General features: G+C 44.0%; 1 protein-coding gene across 1 annotated transcript in view; it reads right to left on the reverse strand.

Moving 5' to 3' along the window:
• The window catches only part of THEMIS (thymocyte selection associated), a 109,898-nt gene extending 102,875 nt beyond the window's left edge, over window positions 1–7,023 (reverse strand). The window contains exon 1 of the mRNA XM_077811737.1: window positions 6,933–7,023. Coding sequence (XP_077667863.1) covers window positions 6,933–7,023 — 91 coding nt within the window. The remainder of the gene's footprint in view (window positions 1–6,932) is intronic.
• Window positions 7,024–24,186: the final 17,163 nt, after the last annotated feature.

Genomic DNA, 24,186 nt, shown 5'->3' on the forward strand with positions numbered 1-24,186 from the left:
GAATCTTATTGTAAACAAAATTTGCTTTAAAATCTGCCTGAACACGGGAGAGCAGAGTTTATAATGGTAGGCAGAGAAAATTTACAAGCAGTCTCGTGAATACAGATCACACCAGAAAATCCACACCTCTAAGTGAATAGTTACTCTCTGCTGTTCCTCTGGAACCTTTTTCCTCCCACAGGCTGAATCAAGAGGAGTTGAGAGTGCTTGGAGCCTTTTAGGAGTGGACTCGCAAGGGAGAGAAATCTCAGGTTCCATTGACAAATTTGTCATTTATCTACGTACTCAAATGAAACAAATTTGCCAGGGTAAACATTGTATAGAAAATGTCAGCAATTTCTTTCCTTATGTTGAAAACATGCAAGGATTTTTGTTTTGTTTTGTTTTTTTGGCACAGATACAACTGAGCATTCAACTCAGTAGACGCCCGGGCCATTGTTAAAAAATGCACACTCCCCCACTTTAAATCCTACAACCTTAATTATTTTCATCAACGTTTTTCTGGCTTTGTTTACATTGGAGTTATATTTAAAAAACAAAAATATTTCTTTAACAGCCACGAATAGACATCCTATTTATGTTATTTCCACATTTTATTGCTGACATATTTGGCCAACTCTACTCATGCATTGATTCATCTGGCTTTTCACATTTGTAACGCAAGTAGGATTGGTCCACTCCATGTTGCCTTAAAGGGTTACCATCAACCTGAAAAATAACATTTCCATCTGATCATTTTCTACCTACTATTGCTACAAGTAACCCCTGCTAGATTTCACAGACAAATAAGACCTTAAATAAAAGTTCTCCACTGTTTGAGTCAGTTTGCTTATTTGCTGGTTTTGAATTTGGCAGAACACGATGCCGTCAGTTTCACGGTTTTGTTGATGGTCAGTTGCATCACTCTCATGCAGGGCTCTGGGAAGAGCTCATGAGCACCACAGGCTCTGGAAGAGGGCGTTTACCAGGAACAGCAGCAGCAAAACTGAAAGTGAAAATGTGCAGGCAGCCAACAGGCGTATATACAGAGATGAAGGAGAAGCAGCAGGAGTGATGAGCCCAGGCATGTTTGGGGGCGTTGCTCTATGGATCACCTAAAATCTTTAAAATGAAGCTACTCACAGGCTTAAAAAATTAGGCTGATACTTAAGTGCCTTGCTTTGTACTGGGGTCCTAGATATCGCTGTTAAGAGGGTATGGAGTAACCTTCTGGATCACCACTAATAAAGAGCCTGAAAGTGCTGAGCAGTCTCATAACCACACAGCACCTTGCTCTAAAAGCATTAGCTCCGTATGTGTGCACGCATGGGGGACGGGGGGAAAGAGGTGCAGTATCTGTGTGGGGAACTCCCACAAGACACTTCATTTCCCCACAACTTCCAAGAGTGCAGGGAACCTACACTTGCAGTTCCCAGCTGTAGGGGACTGTGGAACTTGTAGTGTTACATTTGTGGTGTGCTCCCTCAATTCTGTTCCAACCAAGCCTCTGGGGATGAGGCTTCCGGCCCTCAGGATTCCTCTTCCCACTGCAAATATATAGGGCAAAGCTGCATAAATTACGCCTGCTAGGTTTCCAGGGGGCAACCATTATCAGGAGAGCCCCTGGTACCATGATCATGCGGTAGACCTGTTGTTCCTGGGGCCAGTCATAGCGAGAAGTCAAGGAGTGTCCATAAAGTGGTCACTTTCCTCCGGCAAATCCCCAGAGATCTGCAGTTTTGAGAAGGCCAAACCCCACATCACTGACATGTGCACGTAGGGAGCAGGGGGCAAATCCAGCCCAAAGACAAATGGAAGAATTAGAAGAAAACTTGCAAAATTCCCACTCCCGCTTAGAGGAAGATGAAGGCCAATATACTGTTGAAGAATCACTGCGTGTTAAGGGTGCATTGGGGAGCACGTTTAGGTATCAAAAATAGGAAGGAGCCATCCTGGACAACTCTATGTTTTTCAGGATAAAAGTCTGACACATTTTACTGCCTTGACATTGGTTAAATTAAGCCCACAAAAAATTAAATTCAATTATGCATAAAATAATTATACCAAAATTAAAACATACATAATTTTTCAACATAAAAGTGAAAGCTCCTACTTGCCATCCTATCAGTAAAGTCAATGGCCATATTATAGCTCACTGAACATCAATATTTACTGAAATATTCAAAGACAGACATGTAATAAATAAAATCAATTTCCAATGGAGTTTCAGTAGTTCAACTGTTTTAATAACATATTAAAATGAACTATTAAACAGCCATGTATTTCAGACTGTCCTGTAGTTCCTTTCTCATCCATGCTGATCACCAAGATATTTGTGTCTAAATAGCCTCTGGCTCGCTATTATAATTGGCTTACTCCTTCGTTCTCATTTCCTTCAGTGGTTCAACTATCCAGTGTTTGTAGCACTGAAAGTTAAGACTAGGGCAGTGAAGTATGATAGCACAAACACTGAACTGAAGTACGCTGTATGATCCAGCCTCCGTTTTCCCAGCTCAAAACTGGAGATAAAGATATTTCCCCTTTTTTTGGTAAAATACTTGGTTTTGATGGATGGAAATCAACTTGTAACATCAAAGGGTTGTTATTAAGCCTGACTGTGGTGATTCTAAAGCTGTTTGAGGCAAGGGCTGTTTTCATGTTCAGTTTTGTACAGGGCTGATCATACTGTCAATGCTCAGCCCTGTGCAAATATCCATCTGGCAAGATTGTGCCTAAAAGCTAGGGACCAGAATGTGCTCAGCGTTATGTGGGAATGCAAAGCAGAGGCCTCTGGGAGCCTTCCCTCTTCCAAATGGCCTCTTCTGGCCAGAGACAAATGCATTCCCAGTCCTTGCCCTGCCCTCTATCTCTGCAACAGCCAGTAAAACAGGCTTCCCACGTGCAAGAAGCACCTGCTTCATCCTCTCAGAGGATGGAGTAACAGTTTGCTCTCTCTGCACTCCCAAGGGCATCGAGTCTGCCTCAAGGACACTGGGGCTGATTCACAGGTCCAGACTTGTGCAGTGCTTTCATGCTGGCTGAAGTGTATGGAGAATGCCACCTCCAGTGAGAGTGAGTGGAGAATTCTTATTCAGCAGCACTTCATATCCACTGCTCCAAAAGGCACAAAGGCAGTGGAGAATCAAGCCCTGTTGTCTCCATATTACCCCCTCCACACTGCAGCGGAAGGCTTCGTGGCCACAATCTGCCCCTTCCTTTGCTACATCTTTGAGCACACCCCTCAGGACTGGATTTAAATGATTCTTGTTCACTTCATATTTCATTCTACATGGCTGTTCAAAATGGCATCAGAAAATCCTACATTCTTTTTTGGACAATATACCTGGTGCTGCTGTGACACAAACCCAACCGCTGGAAATATTTTTCCTCTCTGCTGTAAACTCTCCTTCATAGGTTTATTTTTCCCCCCAGTTGATGAATTTCAAATATTCCCCATGATTTCTTGTCATACTCTTTGAGGCCAGGTCTACACTACAAACTTACATCGATATAACTGCGTTGCTCAGGAGTGTGAAAAATCCACACTCCAGAGTGACCTAGTTATACCGATCTAATCCTTGGTATAGCTTCTCCCATTGACGCAGCTACTGCCTCTCGCAGCGGTGGATTCATGACACGGACAGAAGCTCTCCCATTGGCGTAGTGGCATCTTCACTAAAGCACCCACAGCTGCAGCACAGTGCATGTAGAGAAGCCCGAAGTGAATCCTCTCCTTTACTGACCATCAGTTTTTTCTAGCTATAGTACGAATAACGTACTAAGAATCCCTCAAAACCACAATACAGTAAATGAAAGGCCCCAGAAAAGCTAAGCTGAACAGCACTCAACTGCCTCTTGCCCCTTCACAACAGGATCATAGCTACTAAAATCTGTACATACCCACTCTCATTTGTTCTTCGCAATATTAGTAATAAATCCATAATCTACCACAGTAGCCATGCTGTGATCACTAGTATAATTGAATGCAGTAAGAGAGATCGTGCGGACTTCTGGGGCAAAAATCCAGTAAGGAACCAAAGAACTGTTGTCCATTTGGAAATTCACATTGTATACAGTGGTCTACCCTCATGCTTACCAGTACGACAACCGTTACATATCAGACTCTCTTTAAGGCTGCCATCTCACTTCAGAGAATGCAGTATAAGGCATAATAGACATGCTGGGCCGTGGGCTCTCTTCCACTATGTGGTATGGAGGGGAGTGAGTATTAGAAAGTGAAAAGGGCAGTGGAGTTTATTAATCCTGCACTTTCAAGGAACTAGATTAGATGATCAAGGAGGGTCTTTTCCACCTTTTGATTCAGTGAATTCAAACCTTAAAGGTGCAGAGCACCCTGAACTTCCATTTTAGTCAGAGGAGTTGAGGAAGCTGAGCATGTTACAGAATCAGGTCCACTTATTATAATATGGGTGCCCATTTTCCTCCAATCCTGTGGTGTCATCCCTGCCTAAGCACCAGAGTTTGGGGGCTCCAGGGTATTTCAGAAGACGGGTCGGGTTGTGGGAAGGAGAAGTCAGGGAGCACCTGCTTATGACACCGTGATCTCTTCCAAAAGAAGGAGATAGCTGCATGTAAGCAAGTGTTGCCAATCCCAGCATTTCCTTATACTCTGCGCCTGCACTGCTGTTGGAGAGGAGAGTTCTGAGTAATATGGGAGCACAGTTCATGAGCCCAGAAAGAGAGCAGCACCGTAAGTCTAGTCTTGTGTGCAGAGATCTCTGCATCTGTCGGGAAGCAGCTTCCACTCTCTGCAGCTCCCCAGCGTCTGTGGTGTTTTGAGGCTGTGGCCTTGTCAGCTAATAACACTCTCCTCCCAGAGGGACTAAGAGGTTAGAAAGACCACAAGGTAAAACCTCATGGAATGGCCTTCAGCCCGCATCATGTGGGTTTCCCCAGGGGCAGGCCCAGGCAGGAACCATGCTAATTTTCCAGTGAATTACATAGTTGCCACCACTACTCACTTTGCTCCTCTTAAGGAGCTTTGCTTTCAATTTACAGATTCCACTCCGCTGGGTTTTCCAGCTCAAATGGAAACCCTCTTTTCAAGATTTTAATTAATCTTAGCGTGGAACTTGCGTCACAGGTTCTCAGCCCAGAGACAAAGGATTTTTCAATGCAGAGCTTTAGCTGCCAATGAATGGGGTCATATTTTATAGTAGAGTGTGAAAAAATAATATTTTTAGAAGACTTTGACACTTTTAGGTGAGTTAATTTCCCAGAATGCCATTTTCTAGGCCCAATAAACTGTCAGGTGGAGGAAGCACTTTTGTGTTTTTGTTTTAGATCAGTCAAAATAGGAGCATTTGAGAAGATGCCATGCAATAGACCATGATTATAACTGAACTTTTTGCCCTAAAGTTGAAATTCACCCCTTCCCTCTTCTCCCCTCCAATAAGGAAACTTCTTGCATATTGGTAGGTTGGAATTCATCAGACTCCAACAGGCAGGCTCTGAGACTGCAGCTCAGTCTCTACCCAGCCACTGCTCATATAATCTCTTGCCACCCTTTGCAGGACTTTAGGGCTTTTGGATCTGCATACGCACAGATATTATAACCCCTGCTCCAGCTGATTCCCCAAAAGCCTCTTCCACTGCGGCATATCTGAGATTTCTTCCTAGCTAACACGGGTTTGTGACAACTCCACCCTCACCCCCTCCTGTGCACTGCAACACGACAGACTGATGTGGAGTGAAGGACTTTCCTGGACCTCTGCTGCAGTGAATTTAACCCTAAGGGAAGGGAAGGGAAGGGAAGCATTCCCTTCTCTGACTTGTTACATTCTTGACTGCTTCGTCTCATGGAATTTCCAGACAAACGCTTGTCTACACTGGCACTTTACAGCTTTACACTTTTCTCGCTCAGGGGTGTGAAAAAAATGCACCCCTGAGTGTTGCAAGTTTCAGCGATGTAACGAGCCAGTATAGACAGTGCACCAGCACTGGGCACCAGTAGTCATGCTCTTAGTGCTGGTAGCTATGCCCCTCGTGGAGGTGGGGTTTTTAGAGCGCTGGTAGGTCTCTCCCAGCGCTGTGCCATGATTACAAAGCCGCGTTAAAATGCTGCCATGACAGTGCTTTAACGTTGCCAGTGTAGACAAGCCCTAAGAGAGCCCATGCACTCAATGAATGCAGAATATGCAGTCGAGACTTTTGCCTTCCAGTGCAAGCCCTTGGGAGCTAGTTCAGTCCTTTCATCAGGATTTTGTGGAGTAACAAGCCCCAAGAGTAGGAAAGCCATGAATACCTAGTACAAATACTTGGGGAAAACCCAGCAAAAAATCACCACTATGACGTTAATGTCAGAATCACAATGATACATTTATATCATAGCACATCTAAAGGATCTACAGGTCCAGAACCACGTTTGTGGCTTTTCTTCTTCTTGCCTCAAGAGAGGCACCTCCTACCTCTTAATCCCTGCCTCAGTGCTCTGGTGCATAAAAAGGGGTATTATTACTTGCCTATCTCACAAGAGAGATGTGAGGCTTAATCAATTAACCTTTGTGAAGTGACTTGAGATCCTTTGTTTGAAGGCTTTATATTAGCGCTAAGCACTCACAGAAATGTTGGACTGGAAGGGATCTCAAGAAGCCATCTGGTGCATTCCCCTACGCTGAGGCAGGATTAAGTATACCCTGGCACTTATGGCACTCCCAGTAATGGTCCAGGACTGGAGGAGTGTTAAGTGCCCTGTTCCAAATCTCGTCTCCTATATGCCTACATGTAACTGAATGTACCCCTAGCCAAGCCAGCCTCCCAAAGTCATCTACAACTTCACTTCTCTTTTCACAGGGGTGTCTCCTTTCCCTGGAAAGGTCCAAGCTGCTATCATCCTTCCCCATCCTCCCCCGTTCCCCAGCATCTCCTCTCTCTAGAGTGAGGGAACAGCACAGAATCCATGAACCCCACCCCATGAAAAGTCTGCAACTCACCTTGGAAGTAGATGCCTGACTGGATTTGGAGGACCCTGGGGAGGGTTCTTGGATCCAGGGAATGGATGAATTTTGTCAGGTTTGATGCCATGGTCTGTGTTAAGGCAGCACATGCATTTGGTGTCTAAAGGCCAGCAACTTCTGGGAAGCCCGCCATGGTACTCACAGGAACCGAGTCTGGGACTTCTCTCAGAAAATTTCTGTTGCTGGAGGGAGGCGTGGGGAGGAGAGGTGAGGGAGGCGCTTCTCTTCTTTACTATGATCGCCACTTCCTCCCACTGTGGCAGCTCAAGGAGTAGTGGGGGGCAAGAGTAGGTTGAGCAATACCACAAGAATGGGCATCAAATGACACGGCTAAGTTTATACTGCCTGGTGCTTGGGCATGTGCCAATTTAGGCTAAACAAAGTGCTGCTTATGTTGGTTGCAGCTGGTACCAAATGTAATAGGAAAGAGGAGGTCTTTCTCCAGAACTCAACCTAAAACAGGGAGTTATTTGGTTTGGTACCTTGAGGCACTAACTAGTCATCTGTCCACATGGAAAGGATTTTGTGTAATGTTAAACATATCTGAAGCTGGAAAAACAAATCACATTTATTTTGGAGCACAAAATACAGTTTTACATTTGTGCTTTTCAGAAACCACAAACTCTCTCTGGAGATGTAAAATGAAACTGTTTTGTTTTTTTGCTTTTGCTGCTTTTAGAGAGTTCCTGTGGTGTCGTGAGGAAGGTGCAGACAAAAATATGGGCCTCTTTGGATCTGTGCATGACAATTGAATTTAGTTATGCAGAATAGCCAAGATTTTCAAAAGCAACTAGTTACTTCGGGGCTCTCACTTGGCATACCTTAACAGGGCCTGGATTTCAGAGGGTAGATGCCTCGCACTTTCTGAAAAATCAGCCTGGTTTAAGGTGTCTCAAATTGGGCACCCAAAATCACTAGTCGCTTTTGAAAATCTTTGCCATTGTTCATATATGAGTTTGGCTCCGCTATCTGTAACAACAGTGAGTAGTGACATCGATTTCAATAGCACTGCACATAGGGTAAGGCATAAAGTCCATAAAATCAGAGTCAATGGTAGGATTAGGGCTCTTCCTTGCTACACTGTTTCACACTCTACAGTGACAACAGGTTCTTCCCTAAGTATCTATATGGTGTCAGGATAAAGCAGCAAGCTAGCTGTGTAATCAGAAAGGTGGGGGAGGGGATTGCCACCTACTTTAATTAATTATCCTCTTACAGTTCGTATGGCAAATTCCACCTTCTCTGTATGTATATATATATATATCTTCTTACTATATGTTCCATTCAATGCATCCGATGAAGTGGGCTGGAGCCCACGAAAGCTTATGCTCTAAAAAATTTGTTAGTCTCTAAGGTGCAACAAGTCCTCCTGGTTTTTTTTTGCGGCTACAGACTAACACGGCTGCTAACTATTTTAATTGTGACAGACTGACAATATCCTGAACGAACTTTATGGGATTAAGATAAACTTTACTGAGTTAAACTAACCCTCATTGAATTCAGATTAAAACCTTTCGGGTACACTTATTAAAGATGCCGTCATGGGTTGTGGACCTGCAGGTACCTTCCCTCGTTGGGAGGAGGAGGAGAATAAAGGTCCTCCATTTTCAGCCTTAGAAGCCTCCTGAAGAGAAGTGCATATACTAGTTCAAAGTGGATACTTCAGAGACCCAGAAACGAAGAAAAGGCTTTTGGAGAAAAAGCCGAGTTTAGGCTGACTCAGGGCCTTCGTCCTGATCCAGCAAATGGACAGGACCCTGGTCCATGGAGGGGCCCAGTCCATAGGGTAGGGTTGGAAGGACAGGTCTGCTGAGGCCCCATAAGACTGGGGACTTGTTCTGAGTGTTGAAAGCCTGCTCTTGCCAGAGCCCAGATGAGAGTCTGGCAAGTTTACTAGCATGTATGTAGGCTCTGTAACTGGTTTTCAGTTGTTTTATCTAATGCTTTTTATCTTGTATCTGTAGCTATCACTCTCTGAAGAGAAAGCAAGCAGGTGGGCTTCGGCAGGCTGTCTTTTCTGGGAAATACACGGTGAAAGCAGGGAACTGTACAGCCTGGACATCCCCCCATGTCAGAAGGTGGAGAGACGTTTGTCTCCAGCCAAGAGAGAAGGACTGGGGAGCTGGAAGCCTGAGAGTGGGTGCCCTTGCTGGACCACTCAGGGGAAATACAGGTGCAGGTGCACTGCACTATGTCATCAGATGATGAGCATGATTGTGACCTGCTTCAGTACTGGGAGTGGGGGTTAATTCGTTTGCTTTTCTGACGTTTTAAAATTGCTTTCTATGCGTATAACATGTCTGAGCTGTCTCTTATAAAGGGGGAATGTTTGCAGCTCGTGTCCCCAAATCCCAGGGGCCTGGGAGCCAGTTTTAGGGACAGGGTATCTGCACCAGGCACTGGGTGAAGGAATGAGGATCTGATTCTGGGATGGGTAAGGGGTTGCTTAACAGAATGCAGCAGATGGTTTTGTGAGCAGTGAGGCAGCAGGTGGAGAGATCACCGTTAGCAGCTGGTAACACTGCAGGGTAGAGGCATGAAAAATAGGACTTTGGTTCTAGTAGTGACAGCTATTATTGTTGCCTTACCTAGCAAACAGATGCAGGCAATTATTTACTAGCTTTATAAAAAGACCTTCCCCCATTCCCTTCCAGCAACACACACAGACACACACAAATTAAGCAAACATAATTAATCATGGGGAAAAAAATAATTTGCATTCCCAAACACCTTTCAGTTCAGTGAGAAAGACACACAATAAAGGGCTCCATCTCACAAGGTGCTGAGCAATCTGGTCCCAGTCCCGCTACATATTTCTAATAATACCACCACGCTGTAATATGGCACGTTTTTCATCCATCCATTTCAATGCTCTTTACAAAGGAGGTTGGTAGCATTACCCCATTTTACAGATGGAGAACTGAGGCATAGGGAGGGGAAGTGACTTGCTTAAGGTCACACTGGAGGCCAGTTGCCAAGCTGGGAAAAGAACCCATGTACCCAGAATCCCAGTCCAGTGCTCTATCTACTAGGCAACGCTGCCTCCCTGTGAGTAGTCCCAACAAGTTCAGTGGGAATTTATGTGTGCTCAGATGTTAAGCATGCATTTTGCTGGATCGAGGTCAGAGTGCTCAGCCCCTGGCAGGATTGAGCTCATAAAATTCAATCGTCTCCAGAGGACCGAATGAGTGTGGAAGTTGGCTGAATTCTTCCATTGCCCCTAGAGGTCGGGGTCAATCCAGGTCAGAGCTGAGGTGCTGCAGCAGCATTGTGCAACGTCCCCTCACTTGTCCATGCTGTACTCGGTCTGTGGCTCACTGGCAGGTTTCATTCCTTAGGGTCACCTTTGACCATCACTAAATTGCTCTACATTTGATTTTTTTTTTAATCTAAATTTCTTTTTAGTTTCATCTAACATCGGTAGAGCAGATTTCCTGAAATGCAGCGCCATGATGAATACCTTAACAGCAATTTATGCAAAATTATAAATTGCTTAAAAGGCATTTAAATCTGAGTAACTCAATGTGTAAAGCATAAAGTACATTTCTCTCAGGAACAAAATACAGTAAAAGCTGTGTTATCCGGCACTTTATCAACCGGAAAGCTCTATTAACCGGCAGTTCTGGTATCTCCCAATACAAAACTTCAATCTAGTAACCAGGACGAGTACACTGCCCAGGAGGTTCTGCAGTTGCCCATTCTGCACTCTACATTTATGCAAAAAGAGGCAAAAAACAAGTAAGCAAGCTGATAGCAGGGATTTTTTCAAAAAAGCAGCTTCCAGGGTGTGTCATAGGGTCAGTACAGATTCAGCCCAATCTCTTACACCTTCTACATCAACAATGATAACTGAGGTTGATAATGATGCAAGACCCTGAAGTGCCTTCTGAATCATCGACGAAAGATTAAATTATGTTCAGTACAGTTTTAGCGTTAAGTGCATTTTCAGTGATCTGGGGAGACGCCATGCGCTGCCTATAGTGAGCGGTAGTACCATAAGATAACCTACGCTATAGAAAACTTTAGCTGTACACACCTAAGTGCTTCAAGAAACCAACCACCCTGCAGTGTAGTTCTGCTACGGGATTGGGGAGTACCCGTATCCTATTTGATACTTGATTCATTTTACTGTATTCTAATGCCTTGAAAATTGGTATTCAGTTGGTAAGTATAACTCTTAGTTAACCAGAATTTTCGATTAACCGGCATCCTCCGTTGCCCCAACATGTTAGATAGCAAAGCTTTTACTGTACAACTGTCAGTTACCATAACAAAAATTATATGTTTACATTCATCCAAATCAGCAATGCCACCCACAGTTCATGTATTAGCACAGGAATTCTAATCTTACTAGCACATATTGTGGTAAAGTAGAGGTGCCCTTCTGTACTCTCTACAGCTCTAGGGGAGCTGTTTTCAGCTTGCTGTGTGGTGCAATGTGAAAGGACAACGAGGAGTCCTTGTGGCACCTTAGAGACTAACAAATTTATTTGGGCATAAGCTTTCATGGGCTAGAACCCAGTTCATCAGATGCATGGAGTGGCAAATACAGGAGCACGTATAAATTCATGAAAAGATGGGAGTTGCCTTACCAAGTGTGAGGTCAGTCTAACGAGACAATTCAATTAACAGTAGGATACCAAGGGAGGAAAAATAACTTTTGAAGTGGTAATGAGAGTGGTCCATTTCAAACACTTGACAAGATGATGTGAGTAACAGTAGGGGGAAATTAGGTTTAGGTTTTGTAATGACCCAACCACTCCCAGTCTTTATTCAGGTCTAACGTGATGGTGTCCAGTTTGCAAATTAATTCCAGTTCTGCAGTTTCATGTTGGAGTCCATTTTTGAAGTTTTTTTGTTGAAGAATTGCAACTTTTAGGTCTGTTATTGAGTGACCAGGGAGACTGAAGTGTTCTCCTACTGGTTTTTGAATGTTATAATTCCTGATGTCAGATTTGTGTCCATTTATTCTTTTGCATAGAGACTGTCCGGTTTGGCCAATGTACCTGGCAGAGGGGCATTGCTGGCACATATCACATTGGTAGATGTGCAGGTGAATGAGCAGAGCAGAGGAGCAACTCCCACCTTTTCATGTATTTATACCTGCTCCTGTATTTTCCACTTCATGCATCTGATGAAGTGGGCTCTAGTCCACAAAAGTTTATGCCCAAATAAATGTGTTAGTCTACAAGGTGCCACAAGGACTCCTCATTGTTTTTGCTGATACAGACTAACACGGCTACCACTCTGAAACGTGAAAAGAGTTATTTGCCATCTCTAAACAGTCACTCATTCCAAACTGTGCATCAAACTGTGGTTTAGCCTCATCACCACAAATTACTGGTGAAGGAACCTTGATTCTTCCGGCTAGATGAGTGGTCCCCAAACTGTGGGGCGTGCCAAGGAACATTCGGGGGGTGGGGGGCAGTGATGTGGCAGGGCCCAGGCCAGCCCCCATAGGAGTCAGGGGGGAAGTGCCACCCAGCTCTGCTCTGCCCCCACCCCCAGCTTCAGTTCTGGCCCCAACCACGGCCCCAGTTCCTGGCCCAACCACAGGCCTGGGCCCAGTTGCAGCTCCTGGGAGGACATGGGCTGGGTAAGGGGAGGGACATGGACAAAAAGGTTGGGGGACCCCTGGTTTAGACCCTCTCCTTAGCAGAATATTGACTTGAGGGAATCTCTCCTCTCTATTCATTCAGGCTCCAGTGCTGAAAATAAGGAGTAATTGGGTGAAGTACATGTAAATTATGAGAAAAGAGGCAAAATCCTCCCTCCCAGTTCAGGATGGGGTGCAACACAGACATTCCCTAGTGACAGAATAGAGATCACAGCTCCTCCATGCCAATGTTGTGAAGGCTGACAGGGCCACTGTCAGAGCTCCCTGCCAACACTGCCTTCTTCACTAATCTATATGAACCCACCACAGAGATCCCCTCCGCAGCATGCAGGGGCTATGCTGATTGTCCTGCATGCTTACTCAACCCCTACAGCCAGGCATATTGCTTCAAATGTCACAGGGGCCATGCTGGAGGCCCTATGCACCAGCACACATTTAACCCAAAACACATAAATCTACAAAATTCAAGTTGGGCTTATGCCCTGTGTAGCCAGTCTGTCTGCAGCTCGACTTGTGGAGGATATAATTCAAGGAGACAAGAAGAATGAGGAGACCCTGTGACAGGGGTCTTCACCCCATCCTTTCCTTTAAGAGGTTAATGCAGGCTAAGAAGGGGGCCAATTAACCCCACCGGCCACAGCTGAGGGGGATCAAGTGGCTTAAGTAATCCCCTGACTGAATGAGGGAGCCAAACTGAACAGGAACAAGCTGGGCTGGCTTTTTAAAGGCAGGAAGCTGATAGCAGATGGGGGCTTAAGGGAAGGAGTCTGCTGTTACTCCCTGGGAGAAGGGAGGTGTGTTTGGGGGTTACAGAAACAAGTAGCCATGGTTACTCCCTGGGAGGAGGGAGTTGTGAGGCTAGCAAACCCAGAGAAGTGGGGAGAGCCAGACGGTTTGGAAGAGGCTCAGAGAAAGGCAGCAAGGTTCAGGAGAGAGCAGACCTTGGCTGTTGACTAGAGGGTCCCTGAGCTGGAACCCGGCACAGAGGGTGGGCCCAGCTTCCCCTGCCAGCCACAGAGGAAGTGGCACCATGGGGCGGTGAATAGGAAGACTGCCTGAGACCACTGGTGAGGAAAGACTTTGATATGCTGGAAGGAGGAAACATGTATAGTGACCTAACCGGAGGGCCAAGTTGCGAAGGAGCACCTGGAATTGCAGAGACAGAGAGCGGCAGCAGGATGTGCAGCAAGCAGCAGAAGGGGGCCTCTGATTTGGAAGCAGCTAATCTCCAGAGCAGCCAGGAGGAGGCACCCCTAGCAGTGAGTGGACCCTGTCATACACCCATTTATCAACCCATCACAAGACAGGCTACTCCAGGAAACAGTTGGGAACTAGTGGCTTATAGCATAAGATTGAGAGATCTAAATATGTCGCAATTAGCTGAGCAATGATTAAGGAGACAGTAGAGACATCGTAACTACAGCTAGTCAAAAAAACTGGAATTTTCAAAATTTCTATTTAATTGGTCTGTAAACATTTTTCCAGTTGCTCATACAGTGGTTTGAATTTTCCAACAATTCCAAAATTCCAACAAATTCTCCAATCAGCTAGAACGATAAACATGTACAATTGTTTATACTTCTCCAGCACCAAGGACGAAGAGGAGTTATAGGCATAAGGTGCATAGCCAGGTGTCAGAAGTCTTCCCTCCCCATGCTCTTGGCAGGCACCGGAACTGTGACGGGAGATGCTCACTGTGAAAGGGCTGAAGGAGTTTATTAGCTCTAGATATAAAGGATATAGATGAAGGGTTTGGGCAGAGAGAACCATAATCCACGATACAGTGGTCTCTGCAGGGATAGCCCAGGAACAGCCAAGATTGGGGATGAAATTTAGGCTGATGATTTTAGTGTTTTATGTTTGAGTTACCAATCAAATCAGTCCTCATGAAAGCAGTAAGCTAGGACTAAATGTAGCGTGTGTGTATACAGATTCTTTTCAGAGGAAGTTGGGAACTCCACCTGTCAGAAAGAATAAATCTAGGCAATGTTAGGAAGTTCTTCCTGACACAAATGTATTGGGCTATGAAATAATCTCCCCAAGGAACAGCTGAACAATTTGGGACATTTAAACCAAGACTAAATAAAGCACTATAAGGTACGACAGGTATCAATTCTGTACAAGAGAAAGTGGGAGATGGAATAGGTGACCTAATAGATATATTTCTAATCTCAATTATTCTATTATCTCAGTCGCTGAAGCAGAACTTTATAGTTTTTGATGAGACACCCCCAGAGAAGGACCCAGCATACTTCAAGGAAGTGGTGTAGGTGACTCAGTGGTTGGGATGCTCTCCTCTGAATCAGTACTCATTCAGACCCCAAAAAGTGATCTTTGCAGCCTCGGTCAGAAGTGAGTCACCATCATCAATTAACAATGACTTTTCAGTGTCCTTTGTGAAAAAAAGTTGATGGTCTCAATCCAGTACTTAGTGGACATATGTCCACATCACAAAAAACATCTTCACAGTTGGCACCCTTGCCTTGCTGGTAGTGCCCGAAAGGGCAAGGACTGAAAGAGTACAAAGACTGAGCTGTCAGCCCAGGGCTAAGGCATGCTAGAGAGGCAGTGGGAGAAAGCTAGTTTCATTGCTGCACCTGTTCTGTAGATAAAGGGAATTAATTCTGCAGTATTATCATCTCGCCTTTCACAAGCACTGAAATCACTTCAGTAAAATACAAGACTAGCTCAGTTAACTTGTCATCAACACGTCTTTTCCTCAAACAGCTTCAAGACAAGTAAATTGCTTCTAATGTTATTTTAATAATATGTAGTTTAAATATTAGGGAAAGTTATTATGTGCCGTGTTTCAGTATGTGAAAGAAAAATGGTTTTTAATATTCCTTCCAATTTCCACATCAAACTTCTGCTGACACTGACCTCAACACCTTCATGTTCGGTAAAGGCCTTTTTAATCTAGCAGACAAAGGCACAGTGAAATCCAGTGGGAGCTAAAGCTAGACAAATTCATACTAAAATAATATACATGTGTTTTAAAGTGAGGGTAACTAGCCACTGGAACTTACCGAGGAATGTGGTGGATTCCCCATCACTTGAAGTCTTTAGATCAAGAATGAATGTCCTTCTAAGAGAGATACTCTAACTCTACCACAAGTTGCTGGGCTTGAGGCAGAAGTCGCTGGGTGCAATGTTATGGCCTGTTTTATGCTGGAGGTCACACTAGATGATTATAATGTTTCCTCTTGGCCTTTAAATCTATTAAAATTGTGATGCAGCATGACCATAATGTGAATTTTCAGTTATGTTCTTAGTAGCTCATTTTGAAGTTGTCTGACATTTTCTTATGGTCCAGCAGAGAGCTTAGACTAGCTTAATAATAAACCTAAGTGGCTTAGCAGGATGTGGTGAAAGTCTGCAAGCTATGGTTCTTGAGTCCAGAGTGCTGGTTGCCAATGTTGGACTCTAATGGACAGTCAAGAAAGAAGTGTCCTCCCCCAAAGCAGATTTTTATATATTATACTTTAAAACTTTTTTGGTAAACTATTTTTGACTGAACAATAACAACCTAGATATAGAACATTTCCTATGTTTTAGGGACTGATCTATCTCCTGCTGAAATTAACAAGTGGCTGTCCACTGATTTTAATGGGAGTTGGACTGGGTCCTTAACAAGGGAGGGCTAATAGTTCCTGCTGGTCATTGGTTCCTAAGAAACACCATACATGGAGGCTGATATTGCTATTTTAATTTACTTTAATCTAGTGAAGAATGTTAATCTCTCTTTTTCAGTTTCTTTAATGCGTGTTGATTGCTTCAAATGAACCAGAAATTTCTATGAAGTGTATCTCTAGTGCACTAATTCATAACATATGATCTGGGATTATATATAGTTTTAGAATTGTGTATGAATTTGACATGAATGAAACTGAAAGGCTAGAGTGCAGGCAGTTCTCACAATGCAAACCTAAACCCATATGCTGCAGAAAGTGGGGTGATCTGAAAAGTAGGCTATGAGCCAAAAATTCCTGATTTCTAATCCCTGTTATTGCACTGAGTCTGTGTAATCCTGGGTAACTCACTTAAATTCCCCACCTAAATTTCCCCCCATTTGTAAAAGGGGATTGATACTTACCTACCTTCAAAAGCATATTGTGAGGATTGATTAATGTTTGCAGTACTTTGAAGATAAAGTTATGCAGATGCCAAATATTATTAATTATTGTAGTTCTGGGCCTTTCTAGCACAAAGACAATCCCGCCAAGGAGTAGTAGTTATACAGAATAGGCATTAGATAAGCCCATCAAATATTATCACCACCTGATAAACTAATTCAGAATTTGAACCCCCAGACCTCCATCTGTGTCAGATCAGAGTATTAATACCTACTCTTACTGCATCTAGAGCTGTGTGACTAACTGACTGTTTGGGTCACTGGCAATTAAAAAAAATGTCAGGTCAACCTCAACCCAAAATTTTTTGGAATTTTGGGTGAATTGAACATTAAAAAAATTCATTTCAGGTCAAGCAAAATTCATTTTAAACCTTTTATGTTTTTAAAATAAAAAGTAAAAAATTTGGAAACAAAGAGCTAGATTTCCAACAGGACTTAAGGTACCACTACACTGACATAAAACACCCCTGGCACCAAATCTCGGAGCCTGGGACAGCTGACTTGGGCTTGCAGGGCTAAATGTGGCAGTGTAGATGTTTGGGCTCCGAGACCCTCCCTCCTCGCAGGCTATCAGATCCTAGGCTCCAGTCCGAGCTCAACCATCTACATTGCGATGTGATAGCTTGAGCCCCACAAGCCCCAGTCAGCAGAGTGGGCCAGCTGCGGACATGCCACTGGTCTTTTATTGCAGTGTATATGTACCCTTAGGTGCCATTCACTAACTGCAGGAGGTGATGAATGGAGACCCATACCCAGGTCCCAGCTTTGGGGCAGAAACTTGAATCCAAATTTCCTGTCCCCACCAACAAGTGAGTGCCCTAATCACCAGGCCATTGGCTATTCTGGGAGGGGTTGGGTCTGTCTCGCAATCTCTCCTGTTGAAGCTGTTCCATTTGGCTGTTGGGAATAAGAAGGACTACCACCTCCTACGGCATTTTGTGTGTTTTGAAAATTTCAACAAAATGAACCATTTCCTAATTTTTTTTAAAATTTCCAACTGAAACCATTTGCTGAAATCGACCAGTGCAAAAGTGTTTTGACTGATCTGAATCTGCATTTTTTGATCTAAAAATTTCACCAAGTTCGAATTACACCATATTGTAAAATCGATCTAGATATTTATACAGCCTCCATCATTGCAGTATCTGAACACCTCATAATTATTAATGGATTTTATCCTCAACACCACTTTGAAGTAAGGAAGTATTATCCCCATTTTACATACTGGGAACTGCAGCAAGGAGAAATTATAACTTGCCCATATTCACACAGGAAGTCTGTTAGAGATCCAAAAACTAAATCCAGATTTCCTGAGGTTAAGACACTTGTCTGGGACATCAGATTACACTTCTGCCCTTTGTAAATAGTCACAAATGTAGAATAAATTATATATGCCACTCTTATGGAAAGACAATTGTCTAAAAGAAGGACATTACTAAGTTTGAGAGAGGAGTATAGGTCCATTAAAGGTTTACTTAGGGCTCAAATATAATTTAAGTTATCTTCAAATTACAAAAAGTGTTTTGAAATAAGTGTCATATCTTCAGTGCAGCTGGGGACATGTTGGAGGGTTTTTTAAAAATTAATTTTAAATATCACTCCCCCCTCTGTGGTTTCCTGAATGTTGCACTCTGTAATTTATTTTTAAAGAGGCAACATAGGATCTTGGGTGCCATCAACAAAATCCAAAATAAAGGTTTGCATTTAGTTCCTCTTAAAAGGAAAGGACACTGAATTCATTTAAATATACTTGTGAAAGATTGATTTTCCCAATGGGATTTACACATGTACTTTCTCTAATTATTCTTGAAGTTTTGCCTATCAACTGACAATTTTCTACAGAAGGGAAGAAAAACAGCTTGACTTTTCTTGACAGCAAAGAGCTTTAATGAAAGTAGAATGAAAACTGCATGTCACTTTCCTTATCTTCGCTAATGTCTAAGTTACAGTGAGAAAACAACAACCCATTCTTAAGCAAGCACCATTGCCAGGAATATTTACACTAAACAGAAAAGCACATTTCAACAAATGCATCTATTTTGATAACATTTGCCTTGATTTTATTTTTGTAATCTACTCCACTGATTTATTGTAAACGTCCAATGTGTTAGCTGAAAACAATCAGAATTGCAAATAAAGTGTAAAGCAGTAGCACTCTGTTACATTTGTCCATCTTATTTAAACTGAACTCTAACCTATCATTTAACTATTCCTACAAAAACAAGCAACTCTTTAGCATCAGCGGGCATCCCAAAAATAAATAAATAAAAGTTACTCCTCCAAACATACAGTACATCACACACAAAATCTTATTAGCTGAGTTAGGAAGTGGCTTTTGAAAGCTGGAGAATGCTTTTAATTGCAATTTCTTCCAGTGTGTGTATGAAGTTCAATCTAAAAGCAGCTTTATACCGTTTCATTTCAACACTTAAAATGGGTATTCATCTAAAGAATCAAGGTCCACACAAAATGCTGTTGACAATTTCAACACGTTGGTTAAATTGATCGTAGTAATTTCCTATCTTCTGCAAGACATAGATATTGCACTGCTGCAGGGCAGATTTTCCCCACTCTTTCATAGAAAGGTGCAGCACAAAGGTTTAAATAACGGGTGGAATTCATTATCATGTATTTGCAGTAGAGTGGGGGAGAGTTGAACATGGATGAAGGTCTTTGAAAAAGTCTAAAAAAGTTGCTGAAAACTGAGATTGGCAATAAATGACAGTACAAAGCTCATTTTATGGGAAGAGATGGTGTGAGACAATGGCTGGTAACCACCAAAATGTCTAGTGATGGGGAGGAATAGAGGTAGAAGGGTGATTCTAAATCCTTTATTCCACATGATATTGGAGGTTGAGGGGTTCTGAGTGGGACTACCTAAACTCTACCACAGTGACTGACGTGTAGGTTTTACTCTGGGTCTGCTGTGTATGTCATGAGCACTGTTTATTTTTGCCTACTTACTGTTTGTAAGGCTGAATCCCCACTCTGTCACTCCGAGTGCAGGAAGTGGGGGCCTGCAAGGATTTTAAAAATTAATACTTGCCACTCCAGGCTTGTATTAAACTCCCAAGGTTACAGCTACTCTCTGACCTTGGCTTGGTAAATGCTGCCACCACCCAAACGCAAAAAAACCCCCTTGCACCCAGGAAGGCGCACTTGGGAATTCTTCCCTCTGGGGTACCCTCAAGCCCTTTCACGCCCCCCTCCGGGGAAGAGCTGAGAAAGAAAACAAAGGAGATTAGCTGTGGCTATCAGCTAATCAAACAACATGCACAATCCTCTTAGGACACCAAAAATCCAATCCTGTTCTTAAAAAAAGAAAATTTTATTAAAACAAAAAGAAAGAAAATACATCTGAAATTTAGGCATGTGCTAGATTTTGAACGAGCAATTCCCTTAAGTACCCAATCTAGCTTTCTTGGGGGTTCAGCTTAAAGGTTACAAGCAAACAAAAGCATCAGAGGGTTAGCACAGAGAGGATCCACAAGCCAAAATAAGAAATAAACCTGATAGCGTCTAACTAAACATTCCCTATCCAAATTATTCCTTCTAGGTATGGAAGCATGAAATACTTTTTCATACCTGGTTCAAACCTTACACAGCATTTTTGCTTATAGCATTGCTGCTCCGTGTTCCCGCAGCCCAGAGAACAACAGACAAAGGGAAAGTTTCTTTCCCCATTTTAAAAAGTTCTAGCCTTCCCATTGGCTCTTTTGGTCAGGTGCCCACTTTTTTTCTTTACCTGGGGGACTTTTTAACCCTTTACAGGTAAAGCAAGTAAAGAACAGCTACCAAGTGGGATTTTACAGCTAACTGGCTGGCTGTCCATCAAAGGGAGCTACCTCCACCCCGTTTATTTATCACACTGTTAGTTATCTGGTTTGGGATCAAGCTTTGATCACACTTCTACTGAATTAAACAGGAAGTTTTAGATGCACAAGGGATTCTGAATCAGACCCATAGTCAAACATTTGGTCTTGTTATATATACGGCTTTTTGCCCTTGGGACTATGGAGTCTCCAAATCAGGCAGAGAATTACCCCCTCGCTATAGAAGACCTTATTCTCTCCTTCACTGTGCACAGAATTTTTGCTAACAATAGCAGGAGTCACAGTTAACATTGGCCAGGGATATCACATACCGTATATACCAGTTATTTCCTATTCAGTGTAGAGAAATACGGCAATGCCTTAGATGTTCCTCCATGGGTTACAGTTGACAAAGAATGAATTTTTTTCTGGTGATTCTACGTTTAAACAGTACCTTTCACAAAACTACTGAACCACAGCTAGCTCTGTGGTAGAGCTCAACAGCCAGATGGACAATTAGGGAGACATGGCCTACTAGCATGCAGCATGTTTCCTAGTGGGGCAGAAGGAACTTTTGGCCTTTGAAGATTCAAACTGGGGAGCTTGAAGAAGGAGACCACTAGAAGGCACATACTTTCTCCAATTTTATTGGTTGATGGAACTTTTATCTGAGGGACAGATTTAGGGTTCGTTTGGTGAGACAATGCAGATACTTTGTCCTTTGGCAGGCTAAAATGATCTTTTCTTGTGCAAACCATTTGTGTTATGTGCTTCAACTTCCCTAGTACATGTTTTGGTAACTTCCTGTTTAAAATACAGGGAAGATGCTTCACTGTTTGTTGCCCTTCCTGGAACCAGCTTTTCAGAGGCTAACTGTCTCATTCACTCAGGTATTGTGATTAACAATATGAGCATACAAGCATTGTGTCCATTTCTTGTTGGGAACAGCACACAAATATGAGATGTATGTTAGAACCCAGCCCAAGCCCTTTCAGTTCCTCATTTTTCACAAACTACATTTAAAAAATCTGAGGTTTTAAAAGGTTTGTAAGGAAATATCCTGGGGCTCTAACCTCATAGTTCAGTCCTTCTGCCAGCCCTTCAGCTCATTTTCAGTTTGTTGCATCTACATTTCTTTGACATCTGAGAACATTTGTGACCCTTAGGCAACTCCCACATGTGTTCCTAGCACATGTCCTCATATATACAGCATAGCATTTGGACACTTCTCCCTGCCCTCAACCAATTCTTCAAGGTGCTGAGTGCCTTTTGTGTGCTGTTCAATCACCTTCAGCATGGCTAGTGAGCACCCCATGTGATCTGGCCCTATATGAATAGCTAGTTACAGTCTGAAAAATGATAGTCTGCAGCACTCTTCACATCTCTATAAGGAATATTTATACACATGATTGTATACAGGAGAATTATGTCAACAAATAATCCAGATGTCTCACTGCCGGAGGGTGACACTTTGAGTCCAGCATATGGTCGCTTATACCAAGGTCCATTCTATGCCCCTGCTTAGATGGAAGTGGAAAGTTGGGGATGTGGGTGGTCAGGCCTAACAGTTAGAATCAGGAACTGGGGGAGGAGGGGTGAGAGCCGGGGTAGTGCATAGGAGCAGGGATGTGGAGCGAGGCAGAACAGCAGGAATCACAAACAGATGGGGGTCTGGGATAAAGAGGGCAAGAATCAGCTGGGAGGCACGGCTCAGGAGTCAGGCAAATAAGCAGGGGCTGTAGTAGCAGCCAGCCAGAGATTCACCTAGTTGCTCAGACAACTTCCTGTGCCTCTTTCTGGCTTAAGTAGTGCTTCCCAGCCAATCAATTGGGCTGCACGTCTCCCCGAATCAGGAGCTTTGTGGGCGGGACCCTCTGAGCTAATGCTTCCCTAGCTGCCTTCTCCACGGGTTTGGGTGAGCTGCTGAGTGGCGGCCATAGTCTGAGCACTGCCTGTGGCTCTGGTTCGAGGACCGAGTTCCCTCACAGTAATGGGGGTGATTCATGCAAGTGTTGTCTGCTGAGACACCTACCACCATTCCTATTTGGACAGCTGGGACCTTCCTGGACCACTTCAGGTGAGCTGCGTTCTGCCCCAGCAGAGGGAAGACTTGACCTCTGCCCACCCAAGCAGATGACTATGTTTGGACCCTACTGATAACAGGGCCATGAGAAGGAAACCTTGATGCATCCCCCACTGACTCTCTTTGACTGCGGTGGTTTTATAGGGAGGGTGACCAGAGCAACAGGGTTGAGACACAGCAACATGTTTAGGATGAATGGCACAGTTCTCACAGCTATTGTTTCATATTTTTCCCCACAAACTTGGGCAACCGTTCCTGCATCATTTATATAGGGTCACATTTTCAAGGGGTTCGTCACAACCATGAGGGCATTTATTTTTTCTTAAATGAAAGCTGACACACCAATCTCATCTTGGGGCGCACAGCACAGTGCTCTTCCGTAATCCTGCCCTGACTGCAGCCAATGCTTCGTAGCACTCTTTGGAGATAGGCGTCTTCTTGCCCTATGCCTTAGACAGAATGCTGTAAGCTGGGTACTCCCATTCAGACTGTTTGAGATAGTGAGGGTTCACAGTAGTTATGCCCAGTAAGAGCGCCCACATCTTCAGTAAAGCAACATTTGTTTATGTACTGCCTGTGAAGCCTATTGACACGCTTAAGTAGCTGGAAGGAAACCGGCTTCCCTCCTGCCCCACATCTTTCCCCTCCGGAGATACAACCAGTGGACATAGGAGCATCTGCTGGAAACCAGTCCTCCTCTACAGTTTTGTTCTCTTGTTGTTTTGCTTGATGCCATGACAGGACTGCACTCTTACCACTCTGAAGCCTCCTAGTGGCCCATCTGGGGATTAGCTTGCCAGATGGTTTTATGCCCCTTCCTGTGGTTGCTCCGCCCGTCGTCCCACTCACTTGCTCCATGGCCTCTTGCAAGCTCGCGGAGCTGCAGCGCTTTCCTCTTCATGGCATAGTCTTCTGGGCAAGTCACACTGAAGTCCCCCACATGGCTGGGGCATTATCAAAGTTTCCTTCTGAAGTGTACGCGGCAGTCTCCAAATGGGCTGACCCTAGTGTGCCACTCTAGCCGTGGCTGGTACGGGAATCCGGGCCCACTCTCTTCACCAGGTTCCAAACCAGGGACCTTTGAACAAGCGGCTCAAGTCTTTTCTCTCCCATCCCTTACTGCTCCTTCCCTGGATTGCTTCTTACACTCCTACCAGAGACTCCTACTCTCCCCTCTTGTAACAGGGAGTGAGACTGCAGGCTTCCTCACTGCAGGCCCTCTGTTGCAAACAGCTTGGCTTTATAGAAGCCCCACCTATTTCCACCCAGCTGAGCTTCTTGTCCAATTAAGCCTCATTGCATCCTAGCTCCCCATCAGTTGCAGCCTATGACTAATTGGCCTGTCTTGCCTACATTAACCCCTCCAGGGCTATTGTGGGGAGAACAGTCCATCACAGATGCCATCATCCTAACTTTTAAGTTACAGACACCAGGGAAGCTACTCTTGACACATGCCATTATGATCTTGCATAATGCAGTGGTCCCCAAACTGTGGGGGGAGCGGAGGAACAACAGGGAGAGGAGACGTGGGGGGCCTGAGCCAGCCCCTGGGAGTGAGCACCACCCAGTCTTGCTCTGCCTCCAGC

Source organism: Eretmochelys imbricata, chromosome 3 (genome assembly GCF_965152235.1).
Source record: "Eretmochelys imbricata isolate rEreImb1 chromosome 3, rEreImb1.hap1, whole genome shotgun sequence".
Classification (NCBI taxonomy): Eukaryota; Metazoa; Chordata; order Testudines; family Cheloniidae; genus Eretmochelys; species Eretmochelys imbricata.